Source organism: Uranotaenia lowii, chromosome 2 (assembly GCF_029784155.1).
Source record: "Uranotaenia lowii strain MFRU-FL chromosome 2, ASM2978415v1, whole genome shotgun sequence".
In the NCBI taxonomy this organism is placed as follows: Eukaryota; Metazoa; Arthropoda; class Insecta; order Diptera; family Culicidae; genus Uranotaenia; species Uranotaenia lowii.
In genome coordinates this window covers 87630995-87658144 of record NC_073692.1, presented here as the reverse complement: position 1 = coordinate 87658144, position 27150 = coordinate 87630995, and the positions used below count along the sequence as shown (strand labels likewise).

Here is a 27150-nt window from a genome sequence, read left to right as displayed (position 1 = left end):
TAGTAACTAATAAAACAGATTCTTATAAGTTATTAGCTTTTCGCTTCGAATTTGTTAGAGATACAAAGTTTTTAGCAGTGGGATGCTAAAGTGATACGCGAAAGTAACTCGCTTTGAAATGCCTAGAATCAGTACTGCGGGGTGAGACTGATCGTCAAGAATGTTCCTATATTTGACTGGACATAGGCGATGTGTTTTCTAACTTTAAGTTCGAAAGTGAGGTATGAAAACTTATAAAAAAAGCTGTTAGTTATTTTAACTGTCTTAGTAGTGCCAAAATAAAGAAAGTGAAATTTAGCCTAGTTAAAAGTAACTTTGATCAATCTTTGATTGCATATATCTAGCAATAAATTGAGCCGTCCATTTTACTAAGACATGGGATTGATTATTTGTGGGCACTTTAAAGTTGATTTGTAACCTTTGAACGGTGCAATAGATGGCAATGTTTCCAGTTAATTTTCAACGTATATTTTGGCTGATGGCATTTGAAATTTTACACACTTTTCTGGAGATTTTTTGTTCGAGCCTGTACGTCTGCTATTTGTGGCATAAGGGAGTATAAGGGGAAATTGGTCAACCTTGTCCCTGCTTTGCAAAAATTAAAAAAAATTTAAATTATGTATTTGGTTCTAGCTTCTAGTTATTTTTTGAGCACTAGCTGCCCCGGTGTGCTTTACTACACCTTCCAAAAATAAATGAAGTGTTCTAAAAATTATTAAAATTTTAAATCAGACGCTTGGGATCAAAGAGGTGCAAATGCTTAAATGGTGGTTTCAAGAAATCACGCTTCAAAGTTGTCAAGGTGCTCTATTTTTCATGTTTTTTTTCGAATTCGAGCAGTTTTAATTCAATCGAAATAGTGTTCAACTGCTATAAAATGAGAACTGCAGTTGGAGTTTCGAATTGCCATACAAATATGACTTGAACAAATTTTCTGAAACTAGAGCTCTAAATTCGTTTTCCAAACATGAAAATTTGTATCTATTTTAATAAGCTTCAAAAGTTATTTGATTATCAAATTGATTTCCCAACCTCTCCCCCTTTAATTGCGGGGAGGCTCGCGAACTTTACCATAGAAACTGTAGGGATAAATAAATAAAAATAGGTAAAATAGGGATAAAACCTGCCTCTTTCTTCTCGACTTCGTCCTGAAAAGAGAGGATCTCAAACTATACGTACGCAAACAACCTATCCTATCGAATATGGTCCCTTTTGCTTGATATGTTCTTGATTTAATTAAAAAAACTGGTAAGGGAGACCCCCGGCTATTACTGACATTACAAGCCATTACAAGACATACATATGTTTCTCGTATTGAAATTCCTGCTCATGCCATTTTTTTCCATTTGCTTGGTTAGTTCTCGAGACATGCAATAACTTGTCAGGGAGTCCCATCCCCCCTTACTTACTTCCCATTGGATAGAGGGGTGAGTACCTATTTAATATTCTTAGAAATATTTCTCATACTCAATTACGTTGTGATGCGAAATTTGGTTTCATTTGATCCATAAGCCCTCGAGTTCTGAAAAAAAATTGTATGGAAGCCCCTTCATATCTCCTCGATGAAAGAAAGGAGGGGCCTAGTTTTATCAGAGAAACATTTTTCGTATTCAAATACCCTTACATCCCAAATTTAGATTCATTTGCTCGATCAGCTCTCCAGTAATGCTGAAAATTGTAGGAAGAGTAAGAGGGAGGGGTCTCAAACTTTTAGAGGAACCTACCCCGGCCTCCAATGTCCCCACCTGCCAAGTTTCACGTCAGACAGTCAGACAGATTTTTTATGGTTATATAAGCAAAAACAAGAGATTGAAAAAGCTTCAATAGCTGGGAGACGAAACAGTCCCACTATTGCTTATTTGATGGTTATAATTTTTCAGGCGTATTCTTGAAAAAAACATTCGGGAACCCCTAATGAATTCACGAAATGGACGCTCCTTTAAATCCTAGACCAAAAACACTCCCAGTTCTAGAATGTCAATTTGACACTTCTGGAAAAAATGAGTTGTACTCATCTCATAATCAATGTGTACAGAATTTTAATTCTTGGAAACCTTTTAACGTAACAAAAATATAATTTTCAGACAATATTCAGCTCCAATAATTTATTTCACGGTGTTAGAAGTCGATGGAAAAATTCTTGAAAAACCCGGTTTCGAAAAAAACTGTAAATCTGCTAAAATGCTCAATAAATCCACTTTGTGCATCAATAGTTGAAGTTAGATAAGGCTATGATCATTTAGAATCCGGGCAGTTACAAAAGTGTGTATTTTAAAAATTATTTATTTGATCTTAAAACTTTCTATGGAGGAAATGAAGGTGTTAATATGACATTTAATGTAAAAATATTAAAAAAAAAATTTATCATTGATTTCAAGAAATACTTTAACTTTTTCATAAAATCTCTTTTTTATCTTTGCAACCTTTTTTCAGTCATGTATTGATTTATTTTTTTACCACAGAAGCAAAACCTTTGCAAAATCATGATATTTTACACAAATCACCTGGAAAAAGCAATTGGAATCTGGTTGGAACGTTTTCATGAGTAGACATCTCGAAGAATTTGATCTCTTAAATCCGGTTTTAACATTAATTTTTTTTTTCCATCAGAACACATCTGTCATATTGCGTAAAAACCGGATGCACAGATTGGGATCTTTGGAACTGATCATTATTAGTTATTTACTTGGTGTCTACTAGTCAGGAAACACTTTTTGCCTGCCGGAAATGAATTTTTTGCATTATTTAAGGAGTCTGCATTCAGTTATCCCCAATAACCATAGACTTTTTACCATATTTAAGATCAAGGGTTGCACTCCGATGGTTGGTTTGAACTTCGTGTGGATCCTAGAGTGCCTCGTTATACTTCTTAACCATTTGGTCCAAAAAAAAAAAAAAATCAGAAAAAATCAACAGTTCATGAGCTTTCAAGTCAACAATGAAGAATTTTCGAGGCGCAAAATCCGTAAAAAGAGCAAATTTGTGCAAAATTATTTTTACCATATCTTTTTGCATCGTTAATATCTCCAACACACGTTAATTTAAAAATCTATCAAAAATAGGCAAGATAGTCCTTTTCATAACCAACACAACGCTACTAAAACTTTACATATCCGAGCTCTATTAACGTAGCTATCACCGAAATAAAGTGCCCGGATACTATATGATCATAGTCTTAGATACATTTTACACATATACATTTTTTTTAATTATAATAAACTAGATGCTCAAACTGATTGGTTGGGAAACAAGAAAGACGTTGGAACTAACTTCAACGGAAGAAAAATCTGGGGCGAATGACGGTAAATACTCTCTTTCCACGATGAGTCACGGAATATTTTTTGATATATTGTTTGAATTTAAAGTAAAATCTGGCTACAACTTTGCTGAAGACTGCAAAGCAGTCAGAATAGAGTTTAAAAAATAATTATAGCGTATAAAAGGTGTCCCACATCAGATTGCATAATACAGTAAAAAAGCTGTAAAAATTATCACTTGATCGATTCTTTCAAAACTTTCAATCATTTGCAATCTTTTAGTAAATTTACTTCATTCCAGTTAAATACCATATTCCTTCAATCGTGCATTCGGCCTAACTGTACCCAAAATATTTTGCACGTCATCTTAAAGCAGCTTCTTTTATACAGAGACCTCAATTAAGATGCTCACTAAGAGCAAGTTCACTGGTGTTGGGAAAAAGTGGTAGAAATTTTGACATTTTGAAAATTTTACCATGTAAAAATGTTTTCAAGATCTTTGGGCGTTGTATTTTTTTTACAGCACTGTTTCTATTTCAGCCGTATGTGTTAGAAATAATGCTATTTTTGCATCACAGCATGCGAAACTACAACACGTGTTGTTAAAAAACTTGAAGGCCACAGATCTTGAAAATGTTTTTGCATGACAACATTTTCAAAATGTGCTAAAAGTGACAAAATTTCTTTCACTTTTTCCCAACACCAGTGAACTTGCTCTGAGTGCCTACTCTATAATAGCATAATGTATTTCAATGGATCTTAGTTCACATGCGTTGGGAGAGTTTATGTTATTGGTTGCAAATGTGACTTTTTGGCTTCATATCACTTCAGGGTACGCTTTGAATAGTTGAACGCAGAGATAACTGTCAGAATGTCATTTGACATTTCTCCTATAGCGACATAGATCAGTTCGAAAACGACCGTCACAGTCATGTCCTTTTTGGATTTTGTGATTGTCATTGCTAAGACATTCCCTCGAAAAATGTCAAATAACTGAATGTCACAACTTGCATCGAAATTGTGATAGTCATGGAAAAAAATGTTAAGCTAAGCAGATGAAAGTCGGCCGTTTCTTCGATGATATTCATATAAACAAATATTATGGCGACATTTAACATTTTAAATGTCACAGAATCATAATCGTAACATTCATAGGAATCTCAATGAAATGTTAAAATTAATGTCGCGACAGTTAAAACGCTTCCTTGCTAGTTTTATTCAAGAGAATTTTGGAAGTTAGACTTTGCCCATGTGGACTGGACAATCTGGCCGGATCCGGAATCCAAAAAATCAAAATAATCAAAATTCAACTTGCGACACATGAAAAGAAAGCTCTTGATCTGTACATGATGAGAATTGATAGGAGAAGTGGTTCGGGAACATCTGGAACCTGGCCAATCTGGCCGGTTCCGGAATCCGAAAAATCAAAATGATCAGATTCTAACTTCCGGCACATGAAGAAAGCTCTTGATCTGTACATCAACTTGAACGAATAAAAATGAGTCGAAATGGTGCAGGATACCTCCCTATAGCTTAGTTTTTGGACTTTTAACTGACCAAAGAATGCAAATCCAGCTGCAGGGAGCTTTATAAGTAATTTTTACTGTAAATCGAGTTTTTGTTAAAAAGAAACATCATTATCGAATTATTTCGACTTTGTCTTGAATTTCACGATGCCCCCATGCATGGTGAAAACAAAGCAGCTATTAATAAGATTCTTAAAAGGTTTTTTTTTAATGAAAATCGGTCCTCTCAGAAGCCTTTAATTTGATAGTTCTTTATTCAGATTGAATAGCTAACGATTCGGAAAAAAGCTAGAAAGTATCGGGTATTAAATTCCATACCAAAATTATGGGCAAAACGGGAATGGAGCCAAAACTATAAATCGTGTTTTTGCGAATTTTTGATCCAGAAGTTTGTTAAAATCACTTTTAAATGCTAGTTATACGTAGGTGAGAGTGGGGTAACGTGGGCCATGGGGAAACGTGGACCATTCTAAATATCTCAGCTGTGTGATGAGATAAAAATCTCAATCCAACTGTCATCGTCGTCGCTTTGCCTAAGCATGTTTTTCTATATGTTGTTGTACATATCATATGCTTCTTTTATTTAACAAGCCTAGAAAAATGTACTTACATAATTCCGCTTATGATCTTAGTTTTGTCATGTACTTTCACGTGGAAAAGGAATTATTGATGAAACATCAATAAATCACACAAACGCAACCAATTTGCAAGTGTGGCCCACATTTTGTGGGGTATCTTAGGCCACCTATATTTTGGTGTTTTTTACACATTCAGCACTTAAAATACGTTATTACTTATCTGTAAAGTTTTCTTATGCCAGATGAACAGTTGGAAAAATGTTTTGTCCATCTTTTCTAATGCGATAGAGACGAACATAAATCGTATATAAGGAATTTTGCCGAAACGTTCGCGAGCCAGGTTTTAGGAACTTTCCGATCATACACAACTCTCTTTTTTATTTCCTCATCTGAAATTGCTTTAAAATAACTAAATGAATTATAAAATTTCAGTTTTGGGTCAACTCATCAATTTGGATTTGGTGGCCCACGTTTCCCCAAAGTTTTTCAAAATCCAAAAAAAAAATTACTTTTCTAAAAACAGTCAGAACTTGGGAAATTATTGTATTTAAAAAATAAAAAAATGGCTAATGATACCTTAAAAATGTTGAAATCCTTTCCATTTTTTTTTTAAATCTTTTAGAATAAAGAAGTTATGAGGCAAAGAAAGAAAATGGCCCATGATACCCCACTCTCCCCTACGAATAAAATCTCGATTCATGTCTAATCTATTAAACCAAGGCTTAAGGCTTACTGTTGGGATAGTCGAATGGAGCCACCGACCCAACTCATGTTCTCCTAACTGCGCTGCCAGTTAACAATAATTTCACCCGATTTTCCCTTCGTTTTTCATGAATAGCTGGATAAATGAGAATGGGCCATTTGCAAAAAACGTTCAGCTAGCGTTTGTACCACTCTTTTCTTCGAAATAGTAAAACTTCTTCAATCCACAACTGGTTCCTCCCACAGTAGATTTTCTTGACCTCACAAGAATTTTTTTTTGTCTCGTCAACATCATCTGAGCCATATATTGCTCATCCGTGTACATCCGAAAACCAAATTGCCAATTCTTCTTTAACACGTTCGTCGCCACGCTCATTTTGGTAGTTTTGCTAGCCGGGCCCAAAGAAATTTTCAGAGAGAGAAAGCAAAGAGGGAGAACTCCCATATTTGAAACGTGTTCGCCACACGCCACCAGCTGAGCGGTAAACTCAAGTAAGAGAGCGTCACCTGCTTTTTGATGTGACGGGGCCCCCCAGGAAATACACCCGTCTGCCGAATATGGGTGACGTGGCGACGAACGTGTTTCAGCTATTCATAAAAAATGTAGGGAAAATCGGATGAAATGATAGTAATGTGGTCTTAAAACGGTTTTAGTGCATTCGTTTGCTCGCAAATTTCTACATAAGAGATGATGGTTTAAAAGAATTTATCACACGTGGAGGGCTTGAAAACGAAATAGGTGTACGACGCTTCAAATTTTTACTAATGTTTCCCAAAAAACTAAAACAAAGCATAAAAACATAAAACATTTTTCGTGTGACTGAAATATAATTGTTCACTTATCTCGTGCTATAGTCCGAAGAGATTCGCTACTAAAGCGTCGATCGTTCGTTGGTTTCTGGCTACAGAATTTTAATTTGAAAATATTTTCAAGTGAGGAGGAAACCGTTCGACTATGTTTTGTACTCTGTTCTCTGATTAGCTCAAATCTGGAGTCGTGGTATTATACGAAAACTGTCGTGAAGTTACAAAAAGTCAACGCTGTCAATTTATCATAACTTCCATCAGAAAGAAGTTTTTAGTAGTCTTGAAAACCAAGCTCGAAGAAAGAGAAAATGTCTTCAAAAATAGACTTGATATGCAAATCGAAGTGAGGTGGAGGGAGGGGGCTTATCGTGCAATTATATGGCGTAATTGGAGCCCAAAAATAAAAGCTGCTGAACTTGTTCATTGGACGCAATCTCAAAAACCACTTGACAGATAGTCACAAAAGTTTGGTAAATTCTCTGAAACTTTCGAAAATTTTAATGTAGATATGCATTTTAAACTTATCCGCAAATGAATGTGTTGCTTTTTTTCTTTACAAATGAATGCGTTGCATTTTTTTCCAAATGAATGCAAGATTGAAAAAGATGATTTTGGAAATTTAGGTAATTTATCGTATTTGATAACTCTCTAATGAATAGCGAACGCCTGTATAATATGGCTGAAAATTATGATATTGAGGCTTTTTTAGTTTTTTTAGTAATTTAAAATGTTCAATTGCGTTCACAGAATGAAACATTTAAATAATAAAACTAAAATTAATGTAACCCCACACCGTTGTTTCTTTTAACTATTAGACGTAATAAGTAAAACGAAAATTACGGAACAGTACATAGGTTTTGTAAAGCGTTTTAAAATCATCATGCTTCAATCAACTCAGTGCCAACTGTGTGTTTATAATCATTTTGTAGGGTGTTGAATCAGATTCCTACCGATACTACTAACCAATGCATGCTGAATGTTTAGCATGCACTGTTAATCAAAAATTTCGAAAAACAAAATCCCGTTTAAAAACGTTTAACTTTTTCAGGGGATCGAGATCGTTACTCCCTGCCACCGGATATGCCAACATTGCATGCTGAGTTTACCTACTTTTACTATCCCGGAGACTTCGTATTCCCATGTATGTTTTCTGCGAAAAAGAAAACATCAAATTTTAGCATATCTTACCCTTATTTTTACTGTTACAGTGCCTCCATCCAAAGCATTCGTTCATATCAATCCTGTACAAATCAACTTCGATTTGGATAGCTGCCTTTGGTTTAGTTCCTTCGTACTCAACCTACACGAGAGTCTGCTGAGGACTAACAACGTTGTTAGTAGTTTAAGTTCCCCCTCAACGCCCTCGAGCGGCCACGCTGCAGAAAGGCAGCCGGATATGATGTACATGGATGTGAAAGTTGAAGTGATAATGCCCCGTGTGATTTTCGAAGCCTCGTCTTCTGCTCCTCAACAACGGGACAGACCAAAAGCAATGCATGTTCAGGTGTCGCGGTTTGCGCTAACCAATATTCGAGAAATGGGAGCATCCCGTGCGGACCTAGCTCAAGCCATATCGTCCTTGCAGGAGGGAAGTCTCGTTTTCGGATCGGGTTTCCCATCGAAACCCGGAGATTTATGTATAGTCACGGATCGAATACTTTCCCACATCGCAGCCACGGATGTCACGATGGCACCACCAATATCCCCAGAGATGCAAGGTTCGTTGAAATATCTGACGCGTTATGCGATGTGGAGAGAACCGCGAGATGTATGGTGTCTGAAGCTTGATCCAGTTTGGGTGGATTTTTATGGGGCTCGATCGGTGGGTCCCAATCGAGCGATTCCATTTGTGGACGCAGTCCCGGTGACCATTTGGCTTCATGGGAAATCCGTTTTCGATATACTTGAGACCAAAATGAATGACGAAACAATTGATGAGTTGAACAGTGAAGTCAGCGGCAGCAAACGACATAGCAATAACTCGTACTCAATCAAATCAAACGAAAGTCTTATTTTATCTATCAGTAATCTTAAACAATCACTAGATCTAGATCCGTTAAATAAAATTCGCTATCCACCGGATAGCAGTGATAGTAGTTCGTCTAATCGCAGCTCCACGTGTCATCCTTCCAACTTCGCCGACAATGTTAAAAAGAAACCGGCTGAAACGAATAGCGTCCTTCCTCCTGGCATACCCGTAGATAGCGAAGTTCAAAATTCAGACAAAACTGCTGACCTACACGTGATCGCACATGTTTCCAACCTAGTTAGCGTGCAAATAGATCATTACCAATACCTGTTTCTTCTACGATTGGCCGAAGAACTTACCGAACTGGCAACGTTCCTTTCGCTGGATTCTAAACGTATTCTGCAGGCGGTGAGCATATGCGGTGTTAAGGTTTTGTAACTAATGTAATATTTTAACCAATTCACTTCTAGGCAAATGTGGAGAAATCGATAGTTGTTGGCTGCGTGATACCACAGGTGGAAGTTTCACTGGTGATGCCTTCTCAAACACCCGGAAAGGAATCGAGCGGTGGAGATGGAGAAAGCGTTCTACCCGATTCCGCCAGTTTAGGTGACGATCTTTTAACTAATGGTAGTGTAGACTTAGACTGAACTCAGGTTTTTTGAATGCTGACATATCTGATTATTATTGTTTCGTTCGTTTTCAATTCTTCGGTCACAGGTTCCGGCTGGCCTAATTCTATGGATCAAACAAGAAATTCCAACATATTTAGCAGCACTGAATGTCCCTCCCCTCCACCGGAAGCTCAAATGGCAATACCCTTTAATCACCAACCGGTTCCAAATACGCACGGGTGAGTTTTTCCTTCTCTTTCCAACACGCCTCAAATTATCATGTTCTCTTTTGGTTCAGCCACAATGTTCAAATTCAAAGCGTTCCAACTACTTCATCCACTTCTGGCGTTATTTCGGCCGAGACACCTTCATCATCTTCGATTGCGCCATCGAAACCGTCGCAACAACAACAATCATCATCATCATCATCGCAACCGAAAAATCGTGGCTCCGGAACGGATTCGTCAACGTTTTCTAAGGAAATCAACTCGGGTTTGAGTTCCATGAAGAAAGGATTTTCCCATTTCATGACATCGATCGACTCTGCCCTAAAGTCCAACATGTCGGACGATGTGAGCGATACCCTTTCCGTCCAATCGGACCTAAGCTCTGATTCGGAGAACTATCTAATGATGCTGGGCGATTCGGAGAAAACGGCAGACTGTATGGACGTAATGTTTAAACTGAATCCGTTCAGCAATGATAACAGTATCAAAGTGGCACCGATTGAAGTGGCCAGCGAAGTTTGCGAAGATCCGTACTTAACGAACATGTCTTCACCGTCCGAACCCTCGGAGGCCAGTAGCCTTCGGAGAAGAGATTTAGTTTCGATGGTCACCTTTAGGTAATACAAGTTTAGTTTTTCTCTCGATTTGCTAGTTTAATCTCTCGATTTGCTCCCATACAGGCTAACAACGGTTGAAGTTATTCGGCAGAATGTGGGTAATCTGTCATCGATTCGACTTCAAGTTGCTGCTATCGGCTGCGATGAGTGTGGCGCAATTCCGTGGGACGAGTTTCAGGTTCGTGAATTGAGGCCAATTGAACGAATGTCATATTCCATACTTTTTTCTGATACATATATTTCATTTTATTTTCTTCAAAAATGTATGATCCAAAATACTTTTTGTCTCAAAACTATATTCCACACATGCTCCATGTGGCTTACGGCTTTTGTGATGAAAATGTGATTTCGTAACCTTTTGCGCAATTCGTTTTTTGAAAATCACTTCAGATCAAAGTTTTTTTTTCAAAACACTCCATTTCACTGTAAATAGCTCCATGGTTTTTTTTTTGCTTTAATTTATTCCGCCCAAAAATTTAATGTAGTTAGCAAGCGCAAGGTTTCGTGATGAACATGATTGTGCAAACGATACGAATTAAACGGTACATAACGAAAAGGTCAATATCATTGATGTTTATGCACTTTTCGCTAATCCAAACACCATTTTCGTTATGTTCCTATAAAGGAATACTGTCGCTACCCTCATAACTGTGCTGTGACGAAAACAGAAAATCGAGGCAATTACGCTTTTAGCCATTTGGATTGCTCAAGTGATGAAGGTATTGACAGTTGAAATCCTACCATTCACAAAGTGCTTTGGCATTGAAAAACGGAATCTGGATCATACTTTTAAGAAAATATGCATTTTAATTTCATTTCATGTTTCACTGTTTTCCAACTTTCTATACGTTTATCGAACATAATAATAATTTAATCAATATTACATACCCAAATGTTAATGTTTCGAAACATATTTACTCTTTTTTTGCATGCTTTCTCTATCTCCTACTTAAATCAATATTCAATAATTATCTACTAAACCATTGTAAAAACAACAACGGCCTTCAACGTAATACTCCAAACGCGAATTCATTGCTCCTGCCGACGAACTTCAATCTACCAAAACCAAAAAAAAACTGATTCAAATTCGTACACCCGCTAAAACCCCAATTGAACTGATCGTTTTTGTTTGTGTGTGTGTCGTGTCTATTATATCTCGTACATATATATATCCGATAAATGTCGTACAAAAATTGGTTCCGGAAACAAATTGGAACACTTCGTACCGATCGCAACTGGACCACCACCAATATCATTATATGTGGTTGCACGGAGGCGTTGTGTCATCGTATTATTTTTTTCAATTCTTTGGAATCAAACACACAAAACTTGCATTTGCTGTACACCGAATGGTTTCTGGCGGCTGTGATTGCGTGGGTGCGTGTACGGATGAACGAATGGCGCTACAATTATTGTGCTACGAAACGACCTCCTCGCAAAACCCTTTGGGATCTATACTACACAAACACGCATACACATTCACAGAATGGCCAGCATAAATCCAAGGTATTTACTATTTATTTTATTTGAGTTGATCCACGGGCAAACAGAGAGAACAGATGGTTTAAATTAAAGGTTTTGAATCACATCTATAGAGATGTGGTCCATTTTTTATGATTTTTTTTTTGGTTTAGTTAATGTTGTTTATACGCAATTGTAAATACAATATCCCTTTATATGTTTGTTGTGTAACACGGATCCAACGCAAAGGCGTGGGTTAATTATATATTTGTTTACATTTTTTTTTATTTCACTGTGATATTCAAACCACTGCGAACACTCATTTTAGGTTTTCAGACCATTTCATCTACTTTTTTCCCTTTTTCGTATTCCATCGTAATCTTGAAATGCCTTGAAAGCCTGCTTTTAATACTTAAAATCCACTTTTTTTCACTATTGAAACTTATCTGACTTGTTTTGCATTTGTCTTGCATTTGTACCACTTTTCCACATTGAATTGAAGACGAATTATGAAAATTTATAAGACTGTATCGTTGTCGTTCGTTGTTTTTTTCTCAACGGATTCATAATTTATGCAAGGGTCGAGCCCTTCTTTCAACGTCAGTCATTAGTATACCTACTCTTAAATTTGTTCGTAGCAGCGATGCCACAAAAATCTGTATCATAAGTGTGTCCTGTTCTCATCCATAAGAGTCCCAATGAAACAGAAAAAGATACATTGATGATACAGACAATAATATAACATACCAGGTTCGTAGGTACATTTACTTTAATTTTGGGCGATGAGTCCTCAAAACTACAACAAATTTATCATCAGATCACAGTCAAAATTACACTTGTGTTTTGAAATATTTATGACAAAATTACTCTGACTCACAGTAAATCGATGCCTGGACATTTATGAAACGCTCTTCTATGCCTGATTTTTGTCAGATTAAACAGAAAACCTGGTCAAGATTATATCTCAATACAAATTTTAGATGTCTGGAAAATCTTCAAACTATTCTGCCTAAAATATAACGAAGTTACGGTCTTCGGCAAAATTGTATCGCAGAAAATTTCCTATTTAGCTAATGACTGACTTCTTTAAACCACCTCGTGCACTTTTCATTGGGAAACTTTTTTAACCGGTTATTTATTCATTTTTTATGCAAAATAAATTATGTGATCAAGTTTAATTTACAGACTGACTGATTGCATATGCAAGAGATTCAGTAGAAGAAAAAAAGGTTCTGCGAATGAATTATTTAGATTTTTTGGAAGAATGGTTACAGAAAAACATATATTTACTCTCTTCAACCAACTTCGTTATGCTTCTCAAATTGAAGAAAAAAGACAGTTTACAAGTGCAATGAAATGTGAAGGTTTCTTCAAACTAAGCCAAAAGTTTGAATTTATTTTACGATTTCGAAAAAGGCTGAAATAAGTTTTACACTCTCTGGAGCCACTATTTGTCATAATTTGCATATTCGAAAAAATAAGCATTTTGAAATCTAGTTCAATAACTTTTGTTAATGTCTATCATCTCAATTTTGATAGTACACTTAAATTTTTCGAAGAATTGCTGAAACACTCTCTGGAGCCACCGTTTTTCATACATTTTGAAATTTGGTCAAATAAATGCTTCATAAGCCATTTCGATGTTGGTTTTTTAAAAAACTATCCAACTAAGCGAATCCATTTGAAATTTATTTGAATTTTTGAAACACTACCGTAAGCTCTCTAGAGCCACCATCTATATATATAAAAAGCAATTTCTGAATGTTTGTTTGTTTGTTTGTCCTCTATAGACTCAGCCGTCTTAAGAGCTAGAGGTCTGAAATTTGGCATGGATGCTCATTAGGACCAGGAAAGATGAAAAATGTTTTTAGATTTTCGGATGACCCCTTCTGAAGGGGGTCGTCCATACAAGACAAATATTGTTCTCGCGATATTGACGTTACTTTTCGTCGGATCGTGTTGCACATGAGTGTTTTGGAAGACGAGCAATCGATTTCAGGTGTCAAATTTTGTGTAAGGGGTCAGCCAAAGGGGTCGTCCATATTAACTGTTCGCTGTTTTTGCGATATTGACGTTATTATACATCGTATTCAGATAAAAATTGGTACACTATAGTTTTGAGTGACGTGCAATCGATTTGAGGTATCAAATTCAGTATGAGGGGCCGGCAAAAGGGGTTGTCCATATTAAATTTTCAGTATCTTAGTGATATTGATGTTTTTATACATCGGATTGGGGTTAAAATTTGCACATAGGAGTTATTAGGGACAAACAACTGATTTCACTTATCCAAACTAAAATTAGGGATCGGCCAAAGGGGTCGTCCATATTAACTATTCACTGTTGATGCGAAATTGCCGTTATTATACATCGGATTCAGACGAAAATTGGTACACGAGAGTTTTGAGAGATGAGCAATGGATTTCAGGTATTAAATTCAGTGCAAGGGGCCGGCGAAGGGGGTCGTCCATATAAACCTTTCCGTATTTTTGCAATATCGTCGTTATTATACATAGGATTTAAAAAAAAAAACGAACACACACATGTAGGATCTCAGTGAAACTTCATGTTTCTTTGAAGAGATCTAATTTACTTAACTCTAAGGCGTACATTTTTCAAGGAATTATGGCTAGCATCTTACAAATGCTAAAACCACCAGACCTCAGAAAGAGTACTATATGTGCCGTGATCGGGATTCGATCTCATGGACTCTGGCTTAGAAGACTGGAACGCTATCCTCTAGGCCACGACCGGCGGCAGGATTGGGATGAAAATTTGCACACGGTAGTTTTCAGGGACGAGCAATCGATTTCAGATGTCAAATGTTTTGCCAGAGGTCGACGGAAGGGGTCGTCCATATAAATTAACTTTTCACGGTTTTAGCAATATTGACATTATTTTACAATGGATTGCTTTGATAATTTGCATACGGGAGTTTTGAGGGAAGGCTATCGATTTCAGATATCAAAGATTGTATAAGAGACCACCGAAAGGGATTTAGATTTTTGGCAATAATTGCGTTGTTATGCAACGATTGAGTCGAAATTTAGACACGGGGTTTTTTTTGGCGCGGTCAATTGATTCCTGATTTCAAATTTAGTTGCAGACGACAGACAAAATGATCGTCCAATATTTTTTCAATTATTACTTAATAATGACTTCAGAAGTGCATCTGGAAAATGATTGCAATTGACTTTCATACAAACTGTTCATGACATATTCCAAGTTGAATGCGAAACGGAGTTCGTATGGGATCAGCTAGTTTTCTATAAATTTCGAATTTGGAATAAAAAGATAACATGAACCCGATTTAAGCATAAGTAGAGTAGGACCGAATACTGACCTTTTCAACTGTTCGGTGAAACGAATATTCGATCGAATAAAATGTTGAGTTTTTAAGAAAAAATATCATGATTTTGAGACGATTATTTTCAACCAGATGTGTAATGCATCAGATCTTCTTCAAGTATGGACCTCTCGTTTGTCCAAGATTTCAAGAGTTCAATTTCATTTGATCGGGCTCCATTGAAAAAGTGAATGATTTTCAAATTGTCACCACTTACTGAAAGGACATAAGATCACTTGTTGCTTCCAGGGCGTATGTATAAAAAAAAATGAACTCCAGAAGAAACTAGAACAAGGGATGAATCATCCTAAAGGATGAAAATCCCGGAAAAAAAAGAATCTAGAACAAAAAATATGTGTCAAAACAGGTTTTTTTTATGTATGAGAAGATCCACTGCGACCAACTGTGATCTTTTGTGGAAAAACCCAATTTATTATTTGTCTGATCACGCAATACTGTCATCATTGATAGAGATGGCAGTTGTAGTCGAAATCGAGACATTATTCCAGTTTGGGATGGTATTTCTTATGAATCCCACCACCTTACTGGTGGTGGTTATTTGATATCGAATTCAGGGTGGAAAGCGAACCGGAAAAAACCGAGAATTTAAAATGGAACCAGGAAAACCGGGAAAAAACCTGGAATCTCGAATCAAAATCGGGAAAATTCTGTAAGAATCGTTTTTCTCTGATGTGAATCTTTTGAATTCTATAGTTTATTCATTTCAACACGACTATTTTTTCCTAAAAGCTTCACATTTCAGAGTACACTTTACGTTCCGTGAGGAAAATGTAGAGAAAAATCGGGTATTTTTTAGAAAATCGATTTTTTTGTCTGCAGCGCTTACATTTTCAGTGTTTCTGTTCCAAAATATTCTTAACGTATTTTAAAATAACGAAACGTAGCCGAAAACTTCTCAAAAATAAACTATTTCTTAACTCACGGATATTGTGTGTGACTAGTAAAAAATGTGTATAAATAAAAAAAGAACCTCAATGAAATGTGAAGCTTGGATTATTTATTTAAAATTAGCTTTGCTAGCGTTAATTATTGTAAAAATTATATATTTCATACCTTAGTGCACTTTCTCTACGAATCGTTAGAAAAAAATAAAGAAATTTTCTTTCTGAATAAAGATTTTTTTAAAGGAAATCAAAAATTTTGATATCATTGCATTCATATGTTGATAGTTTTTTTTCTGATTTCTTACTTCAAAACTTGAGATTGATGCTTAACACCTTTCTTACAACTGGCATAGAATTTATCATGTTCGAAACTTCGCTATGCTATGCTACGCTATGCTGAATCAAAACTCAAAATAAGCAGACATGTAATGATATTATTTCAAATGAAGGTACGGGATACAATTTTCAATTGTCCGAGCAAAAAATCTTATGGATATGTTGAACAAATGAGGATGAATTTAAATTGACCAATTTTCGACTATTTTGAATTGGGAATACGAAAGTAAACGTTCACGTTTTTATCTTAATTATACTTCTCAAGTTTTCATTTCATTAATAACACTAGTTTACAAAATTTAAAAAAAAATCGTGAACTTGATTAACTGACCAATATTTTTAATGTAAAATCGAGCGCTGAATCCGAAAATGAAATCCAAAAAAATCTCAGTAGAACCGTTTTTGAGTTATGCTCCAATTTTGAAATTTCGGAAAAATTAAAAAAGTTATTGTACTTAGATTGAAATATCTCAGATGGCATAACAGTAATTTGAAATCCCTCTTTTGCATATTGAAGGTGAATATATTTTCTATCAATCATCCGAACATTGTTTTTGCGTTTGACCAACAGTATTGTTGATATTAGTGACTTTATGAGAAAAAAAATTATAAAAAACGCATTTTTTTAGAGAAAATTTTGCTTTAACAAAAGTTTTAGACTCAATAGTAGCATTTAAAAAATCTGATTTTCTTTTGCCCTTAAATGTCAATTTAAAACAAAGATTTCAAGTGGTTGTTTATCAAAATCGGTTGAAAATTGAAGAAGTTATGGCTACTTTACCATAACTGTAATTTTTGCAGTTTTTAATAATTTAACGAACCGCAGTATACTTATAATAGTATAGGAAGAATAACACATGGTATATTTAACTGAATTTTTTTGAATTTCAGTTTCGGATTCAGCGCCCGATTTCACATAAGAAATGACCTTCAGTTTACTGAGTTCAAAAATGCTGTAAACTAGTGTAATATATTTAAAAAAAATTGTAATAAAACTATTTTTTTTTTTGGATTTTGTTATTTACAAATTTTGCGCTTCGACTGAAAACCGCATTCTTCATTAGCAAGGAAATGTGAAAAAAAATTCTTATCATATGTGTATTAGTTTCGGAATCATGTTTATTAGGAACGCATTACAAAAAATCCAGATTTTTAAAATTTTACCCTCAGCACGCTTTTGAAAATTTGGATTCAAATTTCAAATTTAAAGTTTTCATTAATAAATTCCTAGATTTTTGATTAATATCGCAAATCCGGAATCAGGCATCCAGAGCTCCGACTCTATATACGCAATATTTTGAAAAATATTTTAAAGTTATCCAACGAAAAACTAAATTCTACCAAACATGAATCTTGAGCTTACATCAGAAGTTAAAATTTAAATTGAAACTCGAATCATAAATCCCAATTTAAAATTGAATTTTGATTTATGGATCAGTATCAGATCAATCCGAAATTAATTGATCATGATCATATTTCAAATATCAGAAGCCAGAGCTCAATGGTTATATTCAGGAAAAGGGCAGAAAAAGAATTTCATTGAAACTTCAACTTAAACTTTTCAGATCACATGGCATTACATCAAACTTATATTTTATGAAATCCAAACTATGAAAATAATTTAAAAAAAAAATGAGAAGAAGGTGGCAATATTCGACGAGATTTCGCAGGATACTAGAATAATTTTCTACTGAATTTTTTTTCTTGAAGCTTAGCATTTCAATTTGTTTAAATATTATTTTCTGTAAAATATCTACTTCTTTGGTTTGCACAGATATCTTTATGTTATTTAAAACCGGGGAAATCATAAAATATCTTACAGAAAACCGGGAATTTTAAAATGGAAACTCGCTGGCCACTGCGAATTACAAGTGGCAAATTTGAGCAAGGTATATTCAAAATACATAGTTGTTGGATATAACGATGATCCCCACGTATCCATACGGCCGATTAATTCAGGACGATTTTTGATAAAATTTGGAAAAAATAGGCCAAACCTTATTTCGAACACAAACACAAACAGGATCTCAATGAAACTAATGTTTCCTCGAAGAGATTCCTTTTTCTTAACTCTAAGCGTTCATCTTTCAAGGATATGATGCCTAGCATCTTACAAATGCTAAAACCATCAACCCACAGAAAATGTACTATGTATGCCGTGACCGGGATTCGATCTCATACCCACTGGCCTAGAAGACTTGAAGGCTACCTTCTAGGCCATGGGCGGCGGCTCAAAACATACAAGAGTAAAATGGAAGAAAATTACATGTGATTTGTATTTTTCGTCTAAATACATCAGCAGCGTTCAAGCTGTATCAAAGGATTAAACAAATTATGTTAATTTTTTATATTAACTTTTAAAATGCGTATAGCTAAGGACTCCCTAGAAAATAAACCAAAATTAATTTATGACGAAGCAGGGAAAATCCTAATTCGATTGTTAACACATTTTATTTTTACTTTCCTTGTTGTTTTTTGGAATTCATAAGAATTAAGAATACTCCAAAGTAGATAGTATAGTACGCATTTTACAAAAACACATAAAGGCACGCATGTCGTCAGTTAAAAAAAGCTCACAATTTTCTCACTTTAAAAACTGGAAACTTGTTTAAAGTCGACACCAGGATGACAATGGATGTATGAAAAAAAAATTCCTATGACCTATTCAAAATTTCAGCTCATTCGCACATGATTGAGGGATGCCTCAAAGCGCCCAAAGTTCCGTTTTTTGACCCTCAAAAATCATCAAAAGAAGGGACCCAAAGGAAACAGGAAAATTCGAAAATTTAGTTTTGGTGCCTGTGGTGATTTTTTAAATTTTAAAAAGTCGATTTTGACAAAACATTTTTTTCCCAGATAACACCAGATTTCGACGTTTTATGCATTCTGAAGTCATTTGACCTTCAAATTTAAATTTCGATTTTTCCGATTTCCTTTGGTTCCCCCCTTTGGTGATTTTTGAAGGTCAAATAACCGAAACTTTGAGCACTTTGAGGCAGCCCTAAATGAATTCCGATTAAGCTTAAATTTGGCACAGGTCAGTTTTTTGGGTAAATCTACAAAATTTATATGGTCGGTTTTCGAAATTTGACAGGACCCATTTGGCTGCCACGTTAGTCGACATTTATCAGGGTCATATGTAAAATGAAATTTCTGCTTGTTGACGAAAATCATCAGAAGGAAATAAAAAAAAAATAAGGAAGAATTACATTTGCATACAAAAGGTTTTGAAAATGCTCTAGAGTCCTGCCAAAAACTGATATGATTTTTTCAACAAAATATGTATATTAGACTGAGTCGATTTGGGGTCATTTTGGAATTTCTCAAACTTTGGGGTCTAAAAAGCTTCGTTTTGGTCCAAAACTCATCCATGATTTTTGCAGAATTTTTAAGTAATTTTTACATGATTAAAGTTTTTATGGGAAAATTGAATATTTTGTACTGAAAAATCCACATCATTTTTGTTTATTCTGTGGATTTGAACCTGCTAATGGTTTTTGTGGCAATTTATGAATTTCCAAAAGGAAATTTTCCGTTCAACAACTTTGTCCAAGACCATAACTTCGTATTTTATAAGGCAAAAAAGTTATTAGCTGTTTAACAGAGGTATGTCTTTTCGCTTTGATTAACAATAAATTCAATTGACCCCACTGGTGGAGCCTAGCGAAGTATTGCATGAAAAGTAGTTATGCAATACCTCGCTAGGCACCCAGCAGTGATGTCAATTGAATTTATAGTTTATCAATGCGAAAAGACATACCACTGTTAAACTGCTAATAACTTTGTTGCCTAATAAGATACTAAGAGCAAGTTCACTGGTGTTAAGAAAAAGTGGTAGAAATTTTGAATCTTACGGCACATTTTGAAAATTTTGCCGTGCAAAATCATTTTCAAGATCTGTGGCCTTCTAGTTTTTTTACAACACGTGTTGTATTTTCGCATGCTGTGATGCAAAAATAGCAATATTTCTATCACATACGGCTGAAATAGAAGAAGTGTTGTAAAAAAATACAACGCCCCAAGATCTTGAAAACATTTTTGCATGGTAAAATTTTCAAAATGTCAAAATTTCTACCACCTTTTTCCCAACACCAATGAACTTGCTCTAAGTTACGGACTTCTACAAAGTTTTTCAGCGAAAAATTTTATTTAGGAAATTTATAAATTAGCACAAAAACCATAAGCAGGCTCGGTTCCACAGAAGAAACAAAAATAATGTTGATTTTTCAGTACAAAAATTCAATTTTGCCATACAAAACTCAAAGTTCAAACTTACTCATGTAAACGTTACTTAAAAATTCTGCCATAAATCAAGGATGAGTTTTGGACCAAAACGGAGCTTTTTAGAACCCAGGGTTTGAGAAATTCAAAAATAACCCCAAATCGACTCAGTTTAATGTAGGATGTTGTTCGTTTTTTTTTATATAAATTTCTTTAAAAATATGTAAAGGCTTTCAAAGATTAAGTTAAAAGTTAGTTTTTTTTTTTAAATATTTTATCAATTAGAGAATGTAAATTGAAGCTTAAAATGTGAAATTCAAAATATTTTATTAAATTGGACAGAAAAACGATTAACTAGAATGAACAACTTAAAAAGTTTTCTTCTGGATCCCCCGATGAGTTTTTGTTCATGAAAAGTGCACTGAATAGGGTAGTGTGTTCTCATGATATCAAACATTTTCAGAGAAATCGGTGGGTAATAATTGGACATAACTTTTAAAATGTTTTGGTTATGTGAAGCAGAACGAAAATTGAAAACGATCATCGGATATAGTTTTGTCCGCTGTAATTAGAATATTATCTAGTCTTCTGAAGTTATTTAGCATAAGTTACATAATATTGTTTTTTTTTTATTTGCGGTTTCTTCAAATAAAAGATAATCCTTTTTTGTCTATGGTTCGCAAAAATTCGAGTAAGCAAGAACTCCTAAAAATGCATGAACACATTGCTACCTCCAATAAATTTATCTCGGATAAAGTGTATGTTTCACTTTTACTAGAATAGAAAAGTCACTTTACGAAATCTTCCACACAATCGATTGTTTTACAATTAAACCACCTTAAATATGAAATGTTTTCACAATTTTGCTTGTCTGACTTATTAACATTCTTCAACTAAATCTGTCTCGCTCTCTGTCTCTCTCTCTAAATTTACTCTCCGATAAATGCAAGAAGACAAACTGTGTTTTCAAAAGAGCCTTTGACTAATTTTTGTTTTTATTCCATTTTCTTTCGATTCATTGACTTTGTTTCTCTTCTTAATCTGCGGATCGGTAACATTGGGAACTCAATACTGAATGATTAAATTAAACCATTTTCAAAAACGTTGCAAAATCTGTTTCACTCGGGCGCACACACACATGTTCAAAACCAAAATTATAAACCTTCTAAAACTGAAACTAATATCAAATCGAACCGAAACCAACCCACCGTGTAGACGAAATTTGGAACTAGATGTAGAGCATGGAACGTAGCACCGCATAATCCGGAAGCACCGCCTAGTGTTGCGATTAGATTAGAGGAAGATCTCACCCTACCGGCAGACTCATTCAACATCACAGACAAGAAAGCTATTCAGAGGTAACGATTTTGAGGGAATGATAAAAAACTATCAAATCATTTTCGGTTTCCTTTTTACAATGAATTACGTGTGTTTCTTTCAAGCTGGTTTAAACGAAAGCTGAACGTCGAAGTGAAGAATATCAGTCTTCAACTGTCGATGAGCACCGTTGTCGGGCTAGGAGATCTAGCCGAGGATGAAGTCATTCCAACGCCGATTCCGATGGAAGTAATGGTGGAAAATGTTAGAATCAACCTTATCGAAGATAGACCACCGGTCAACATCACCTCACCGGGAACGCTTCCGATAAATGCCGTCATCGGTCGAATGTTCATTACCCGCGATGCGGCTGGCGTATTTTACTTGCAACCAATCGATAAGACTGGCACATCCGGTGCCGGTGGTACAGGTCAGAAACCGGAAACGGAAGGACGTAAAGAAAGGGACCGGGAAGTGCTGTCACTGCAGCTCGTAATGCAGCAGCTCAAGCTGGACAACGAAAATCTCCGTAAACAGATTGAGAACAAGTAAGTATATAATTTAGTCATGAAATGAAGTCAGGATTACCAACGTTTTATTTGTTTTTTTAGTATGAAGCTACGCCAGGAGAACGAAGTACTTCGAACTTATCTGAAGGCCGCCCAAGACGATGTTTCCACCTTGCTGGACGAAAAGCGGACGCAAATGGACACAATTCGATCGTTGCATAATCAGCTGCAGTCCTTGAATGCTTCGCAGCTTAATTTGAGTGATGGTAAAAGATAGCATAACTGCATGGACTGCATACAGTGCTGTGGCGAGAATCCTTTCTAGTTGGGAACACCGACGAAAATCGTCGCTCGGTTAAAACGGGGGGTGCGTTTTTCCTGGGAAGATTTCCCATCTTCCTCTGCAGACTATCATTCTGATTTGTTTAAATATGCTCTCTCCATCTGTCGATTGCTTTTTCTCCTCCATAATTTTGACAAAAACAGACTTTCTCCTGTTCCATCTATCCTCCTCTGCTCAAGCTACGATACACTGCGGTAATCATACGTAGACGAAGTTGGTGATATCGTCTCGTCTATAGAACGCCATCTCTCAGTAAAGCGAGTCAGGAAGTATGATCCTACAAAAGCACCGATAAAGCATATTGTGAACAAATCACCCACCGTTCGTAAGCCTGTATGAATAAGCAGTCCGTTGAAAATCATAGCTATTATAAGAAGCGTTGATGTGTTTATTATCGTAAATGTCATCCCTTTTTACTTGTCTAAAGATCATCATTCATAAATAGCAAAGCAAAAGGTTATGACGACAATAACCCATGTTTTAATTTTGTATAATCTACTTAATTGAAACAACATTTGCATTGTATAACATACGTAAGAAAACGGTTTAAACTCAGTTTGTTATATGCAACATGTTTCAGTGTTTTAAAACATAGGTACGTGCAATCCAATTCTGACCTGTTGTTGCATATAGATCCAAACTTTGTCAAAACTAAACATAATAAGCTCTGACTTTGATCACTTGCGCACTGTAAAAAAAAGCTGAAGTAATAGATAACAATTGATTACACGGTTAGCTATCTATTTTACCACGCTACAAACTAGTTCTGACTTTCCGCACCATCTACATGCCTATCTTTTCACAAAAGGACTACGTTCTACTTTCCAAAAGAGTTTTGCAAATAGTAATACAAAACTGTGTTCCCATTGGCAGTGCAAATATATTCTATTTAATATCTAAATGTAAATCGCAAAAGTATCACACATTCATTCCTTCCTTCCCAATCAAATATTCTTGAAACTGAATTGCTGTTTTAAAGACTTTCCTGCATCATTGAACAATGAAATATATATTGATCAACGACGAACCTGATTTCGTTGATTCCGTGCAAAACATAGCAGATAGTCATTTCTTGTGATATTAATTTTAGTTTGGATAGCAAAGGCGTTTGAAAAACTATGTCAGAACTTTAAAACGAACTGTAATCAAGAACAGAAAACCTTAACAAATAAAAAGTTAGTTAGAAGCATATCGCATTGATGAACGCTGTGGGATTCTGAAGCCCGTGCCGCACCTAAAGCGCGGGTCCAGAACGGTTGAGATGTTAAAATTCTGATATGTATATCGTAACCCCAAACTACTGTGAAAAATATCTTGTTGTAGCTAGTTGTTACTTAACAAAAAAAAAAAACAAACAAACAAATCTAGTTTGGCCATAAATTTCCAAGAAAAGTGATTAGCGTAGCACATTTGAATTATATGCGTATTATTTTTATTTGGGAAATGTTAATAAGGGTAATTTCTATTACATTGTAACATTGGTGGTACATTTAAAGCAAAAAATAAAAACAAAATCAACTGGAGCAAGCATGTACACGCAAAGCATATAACGATACTAAAGCAAACAAAAAAAGTGACGTTCAACGGATATTTGAAGAGATTTACCAAGATTTATATATTTACCTTAATTATTATCATTATACCAAAACAATCATAAAATAAACTATTGAAAGAGGTAGAGTGTTATGGTTTGTTTACTTAATATCACATGTCCTTAAAATATTTTATTTATCATATTTGCATTTACGGTTTTTGTTCCCGATTCTCCCGACTGGTAATTTTAATTTTCCCGGTATGAAATTACAGAAATACATATTTAACAGTGTATTTTTTTTATCAAACAAGACAGACATTTATATATGTTGGGATTTTTTACATCAAATAAAATATTACAGGTTGAAAAGCAAAGCTGCAAAAAAAATTCTAGTATTCCCTTAACTCTGCAAAATTTCATCAAAAATTGTCACCTTCTCTTGAATCGTTGATAACAACTTCGTACTCTGGCTTCTGAAATTTGGAATAAGATCATGAAAAATTATTTTCTGAATGAATTACTGATCCATAAATCAAAACTCGGTTTTAAATTGGAATTCTTAATTTGAATTTAAAATAATTTTTTTGAGCATAGCTCAAGATAGATATTCATTGCTACTGATTGATATTTTAATTGAAGTTTTCCTACGCAGTTTTCGAGAACAAATTCCGCTGAATCTTATCTTTTTTAAGCATTCTGAAACTCATACACATATGTTGAGGAATTATGGAATCAAATGGAGTAAACGCGCAAATTTTTCAAAGAACCTAAATCAAGAATTTTATTGGATTTTTCAAAAATATTAGATTAGCCAACGGGGGTCCGGGGCAATTTTTCTCGAGGGGACCCCTTTGAGTAATTTTTTTTTTTTCAATATGCCATCTCAGAGAATACATTTTTTTAACATACACAGGAACTGTAAATTAGTCCAACATATTGCTTTCACATAACCATTATGTCTGCGTAGAAGGCTGTTTCTGGTGTCTTCAAACAATAAATGTTAAATCATCACGTGCAAACATCGGGGAATAGTTATTCAACTAATCCAAAATGTAAACTCTGACATGAGCTGTTAAATGCAAAATTTAATTCAAAACTTATTTAAAGATAAACAAATAAATGTTTTTCATTTCATCGTTCATTTTGTGTATCGTAATAAGCGCTTCATGGAAAGCAGAATAAATATTTCCTTCATGACAATTGAGAAGTAACATTAATATTCCAGACTGAGAGTCCAGAATATAGAGAAAAAAAATAAACAAAAGAATTTTTTTTTTTTTTTTTTTTTTTTTATGGCGTTTAAATAGCTCGGGGAGCTGACGCTGGAAATGAAAATTAGAATAGTTTGGAGAAGAAAATTTAAAGTTTAGAGAAGGCAGCGTAGAATAGTAAGCGATCTTGAGACGTTGGTTAAACCATCAAGCACTTCATTATATCCATGGAATATGGATAAAATGCAGTTCAAGATAATAAACCAACCCCTCCCGATACCAGTTGGAGGAAGGACATGGGCGGGTTCGAGACTGGCCTCTACATACTCCCCACGCATCTAACTACATTTGATTTTTGTGTTATTAAAGGAATCATTTTAACTTATCTTATATGTTTTTCCTTCCTTCGTCGTCGTCTGTTGAACGTCTGCTTCGTGTCTCCGCCCCAATTCCACTTGTATGTGTGATGGGTTTCGTGATAGTTGTCTCGGGGTCAAGTCATCATATGACTCCGAATCGTATGCGCAGGGGTATATGAAAATAAAAGAAAGAGAAAAGGAGAGGAAAGAGAAATATAAAGGAAGGAATTAGTTCTTGCATGAAGTAATTGAAGTGTTATTTGCTGTTTTTCCCTAATTTTTTGCCTTTCATTTTCTAAATTTTGAAATTTTTGTTTTTCTTTTTAGAGTTTTTCCATTTCATTGCTAATCATACTATTTTACCAAAATATGGATGTGAGAGTTTGTTTTGCTTTTTGGAGCAAGCCTATTTCAAACTAATAAAAATTCTAGCTCAAATCAATAGTAGAAGTAAGCTACCTTATTCCTATCACAACATCACAAAATCATGAAAATTTACCAGAATATGGATATAAGAGCACATCTTACCGTACCCTACCTACCTCACATAGTTGAATGTTAAAATCCATCATAATTTACAAAAAATCTACATAGGGGTTCTATTAAAATATACCGCATGCCTATTGTAAAATGCCCGAAATCAGTAATTAGGACTACCTACTCATTGTTATTCTTCAAAACCGTACATTCTAATATATGCTTCCATAGATGAATTTCAAACTAAACCGAAAAACGTAAAGATTTGCTAAAAATTAATAATTAAATAAAAAGCAAAAAAAACGTCTTACCAAATGAAATATAACATTTTCCAACAACAGCATTCCCATCCAATGAGCCTCTAGTTCTTGTAAAATGCTTGATTTAAGAATAAGCCAACGAAATTCATAAACCGCAAATACACACTTACTAGAGCATTGGGGAGGCGAATACCATAACCTTTACCTAACATCGTAATACTTTTCACACGTTTTCTCTATTTTTAATTCTACAAGACTAAACCATCTAACTACCTAACCAAACGAATTATGCCCTATTGAAAGTATCAACTTTTATTATGGTAAATTGTGATACTTTCACTACCAAATGTTGCGATTGTTCTGCGGAAGGGAGGGCAAGTGTTTCAACTCCCATTCATCTTATCAACATGGATCATGAAAAAAAAAATAGACATCTTTGAACCTACTGCTGAATTTAAACTAAATAAAGATGTCCAGCTCCTCTTCTAATTTAGGCCATATTATGACACCATGTTTAACAAGATTGTGTGTAACGACACTGTCAGGAAAATGATGGGTTGATCCATCATTTTCA

The 27150-nt window shown here is 34.9% G+C and overlaps 1 protein-coding gene across 3 annotated transcripts in view; it reads left to right on the top strand.

The window, feature by feature from the left end:
- The window catches only part of LOC129741143 (bridge-like lipid transfer protein family member 3B), a 73160-nt gene extending 48750 nt beyond the window's left edge, over positions 1-24410 (top strand). For 2 of the 3 annotated variants that reach the window (XM_055732849.1, XM_055732848.1), the window contains 10 exons: positions 7919-8011; positions 8079-9247; positions 9310-9469; positions 9560-9692; positions 9752-10297; positions 10361-10475; positions 11783-11803; positions 21782-21924; positions 22009-22431; positions 22495-24410. In XM_055732849.1, coding sequence (XP_055588824.1) covers positions 7919-8011; positions 8079-9247; positions 9310-9469; positions 9560-9692; positions 9752-10297; positions 10361-10475; positions 11783-11803; positions 21782-21924; positions 22009-22431; positions 22495-22669 — 2978 coding nt within the window. In that variant the 3' untranslated portion in view covers positions 22670-24410. The remainder of the gene's footprint in view (positions 1-7918; positions 8012-8078; positions 9248-9309; positions 9470-9559; positions 9693-9751; positions 10298-10360; positions 10476-11782; positions 11804-21781; positions 21925-22008; positions 22432-22494) is intronic. The other variant, XM_055732850.1, reaches the window with a different exon arrangement.
- The last annotated feature ends 2740 nt before the right edge of the window (positions 24411-27150 follow it).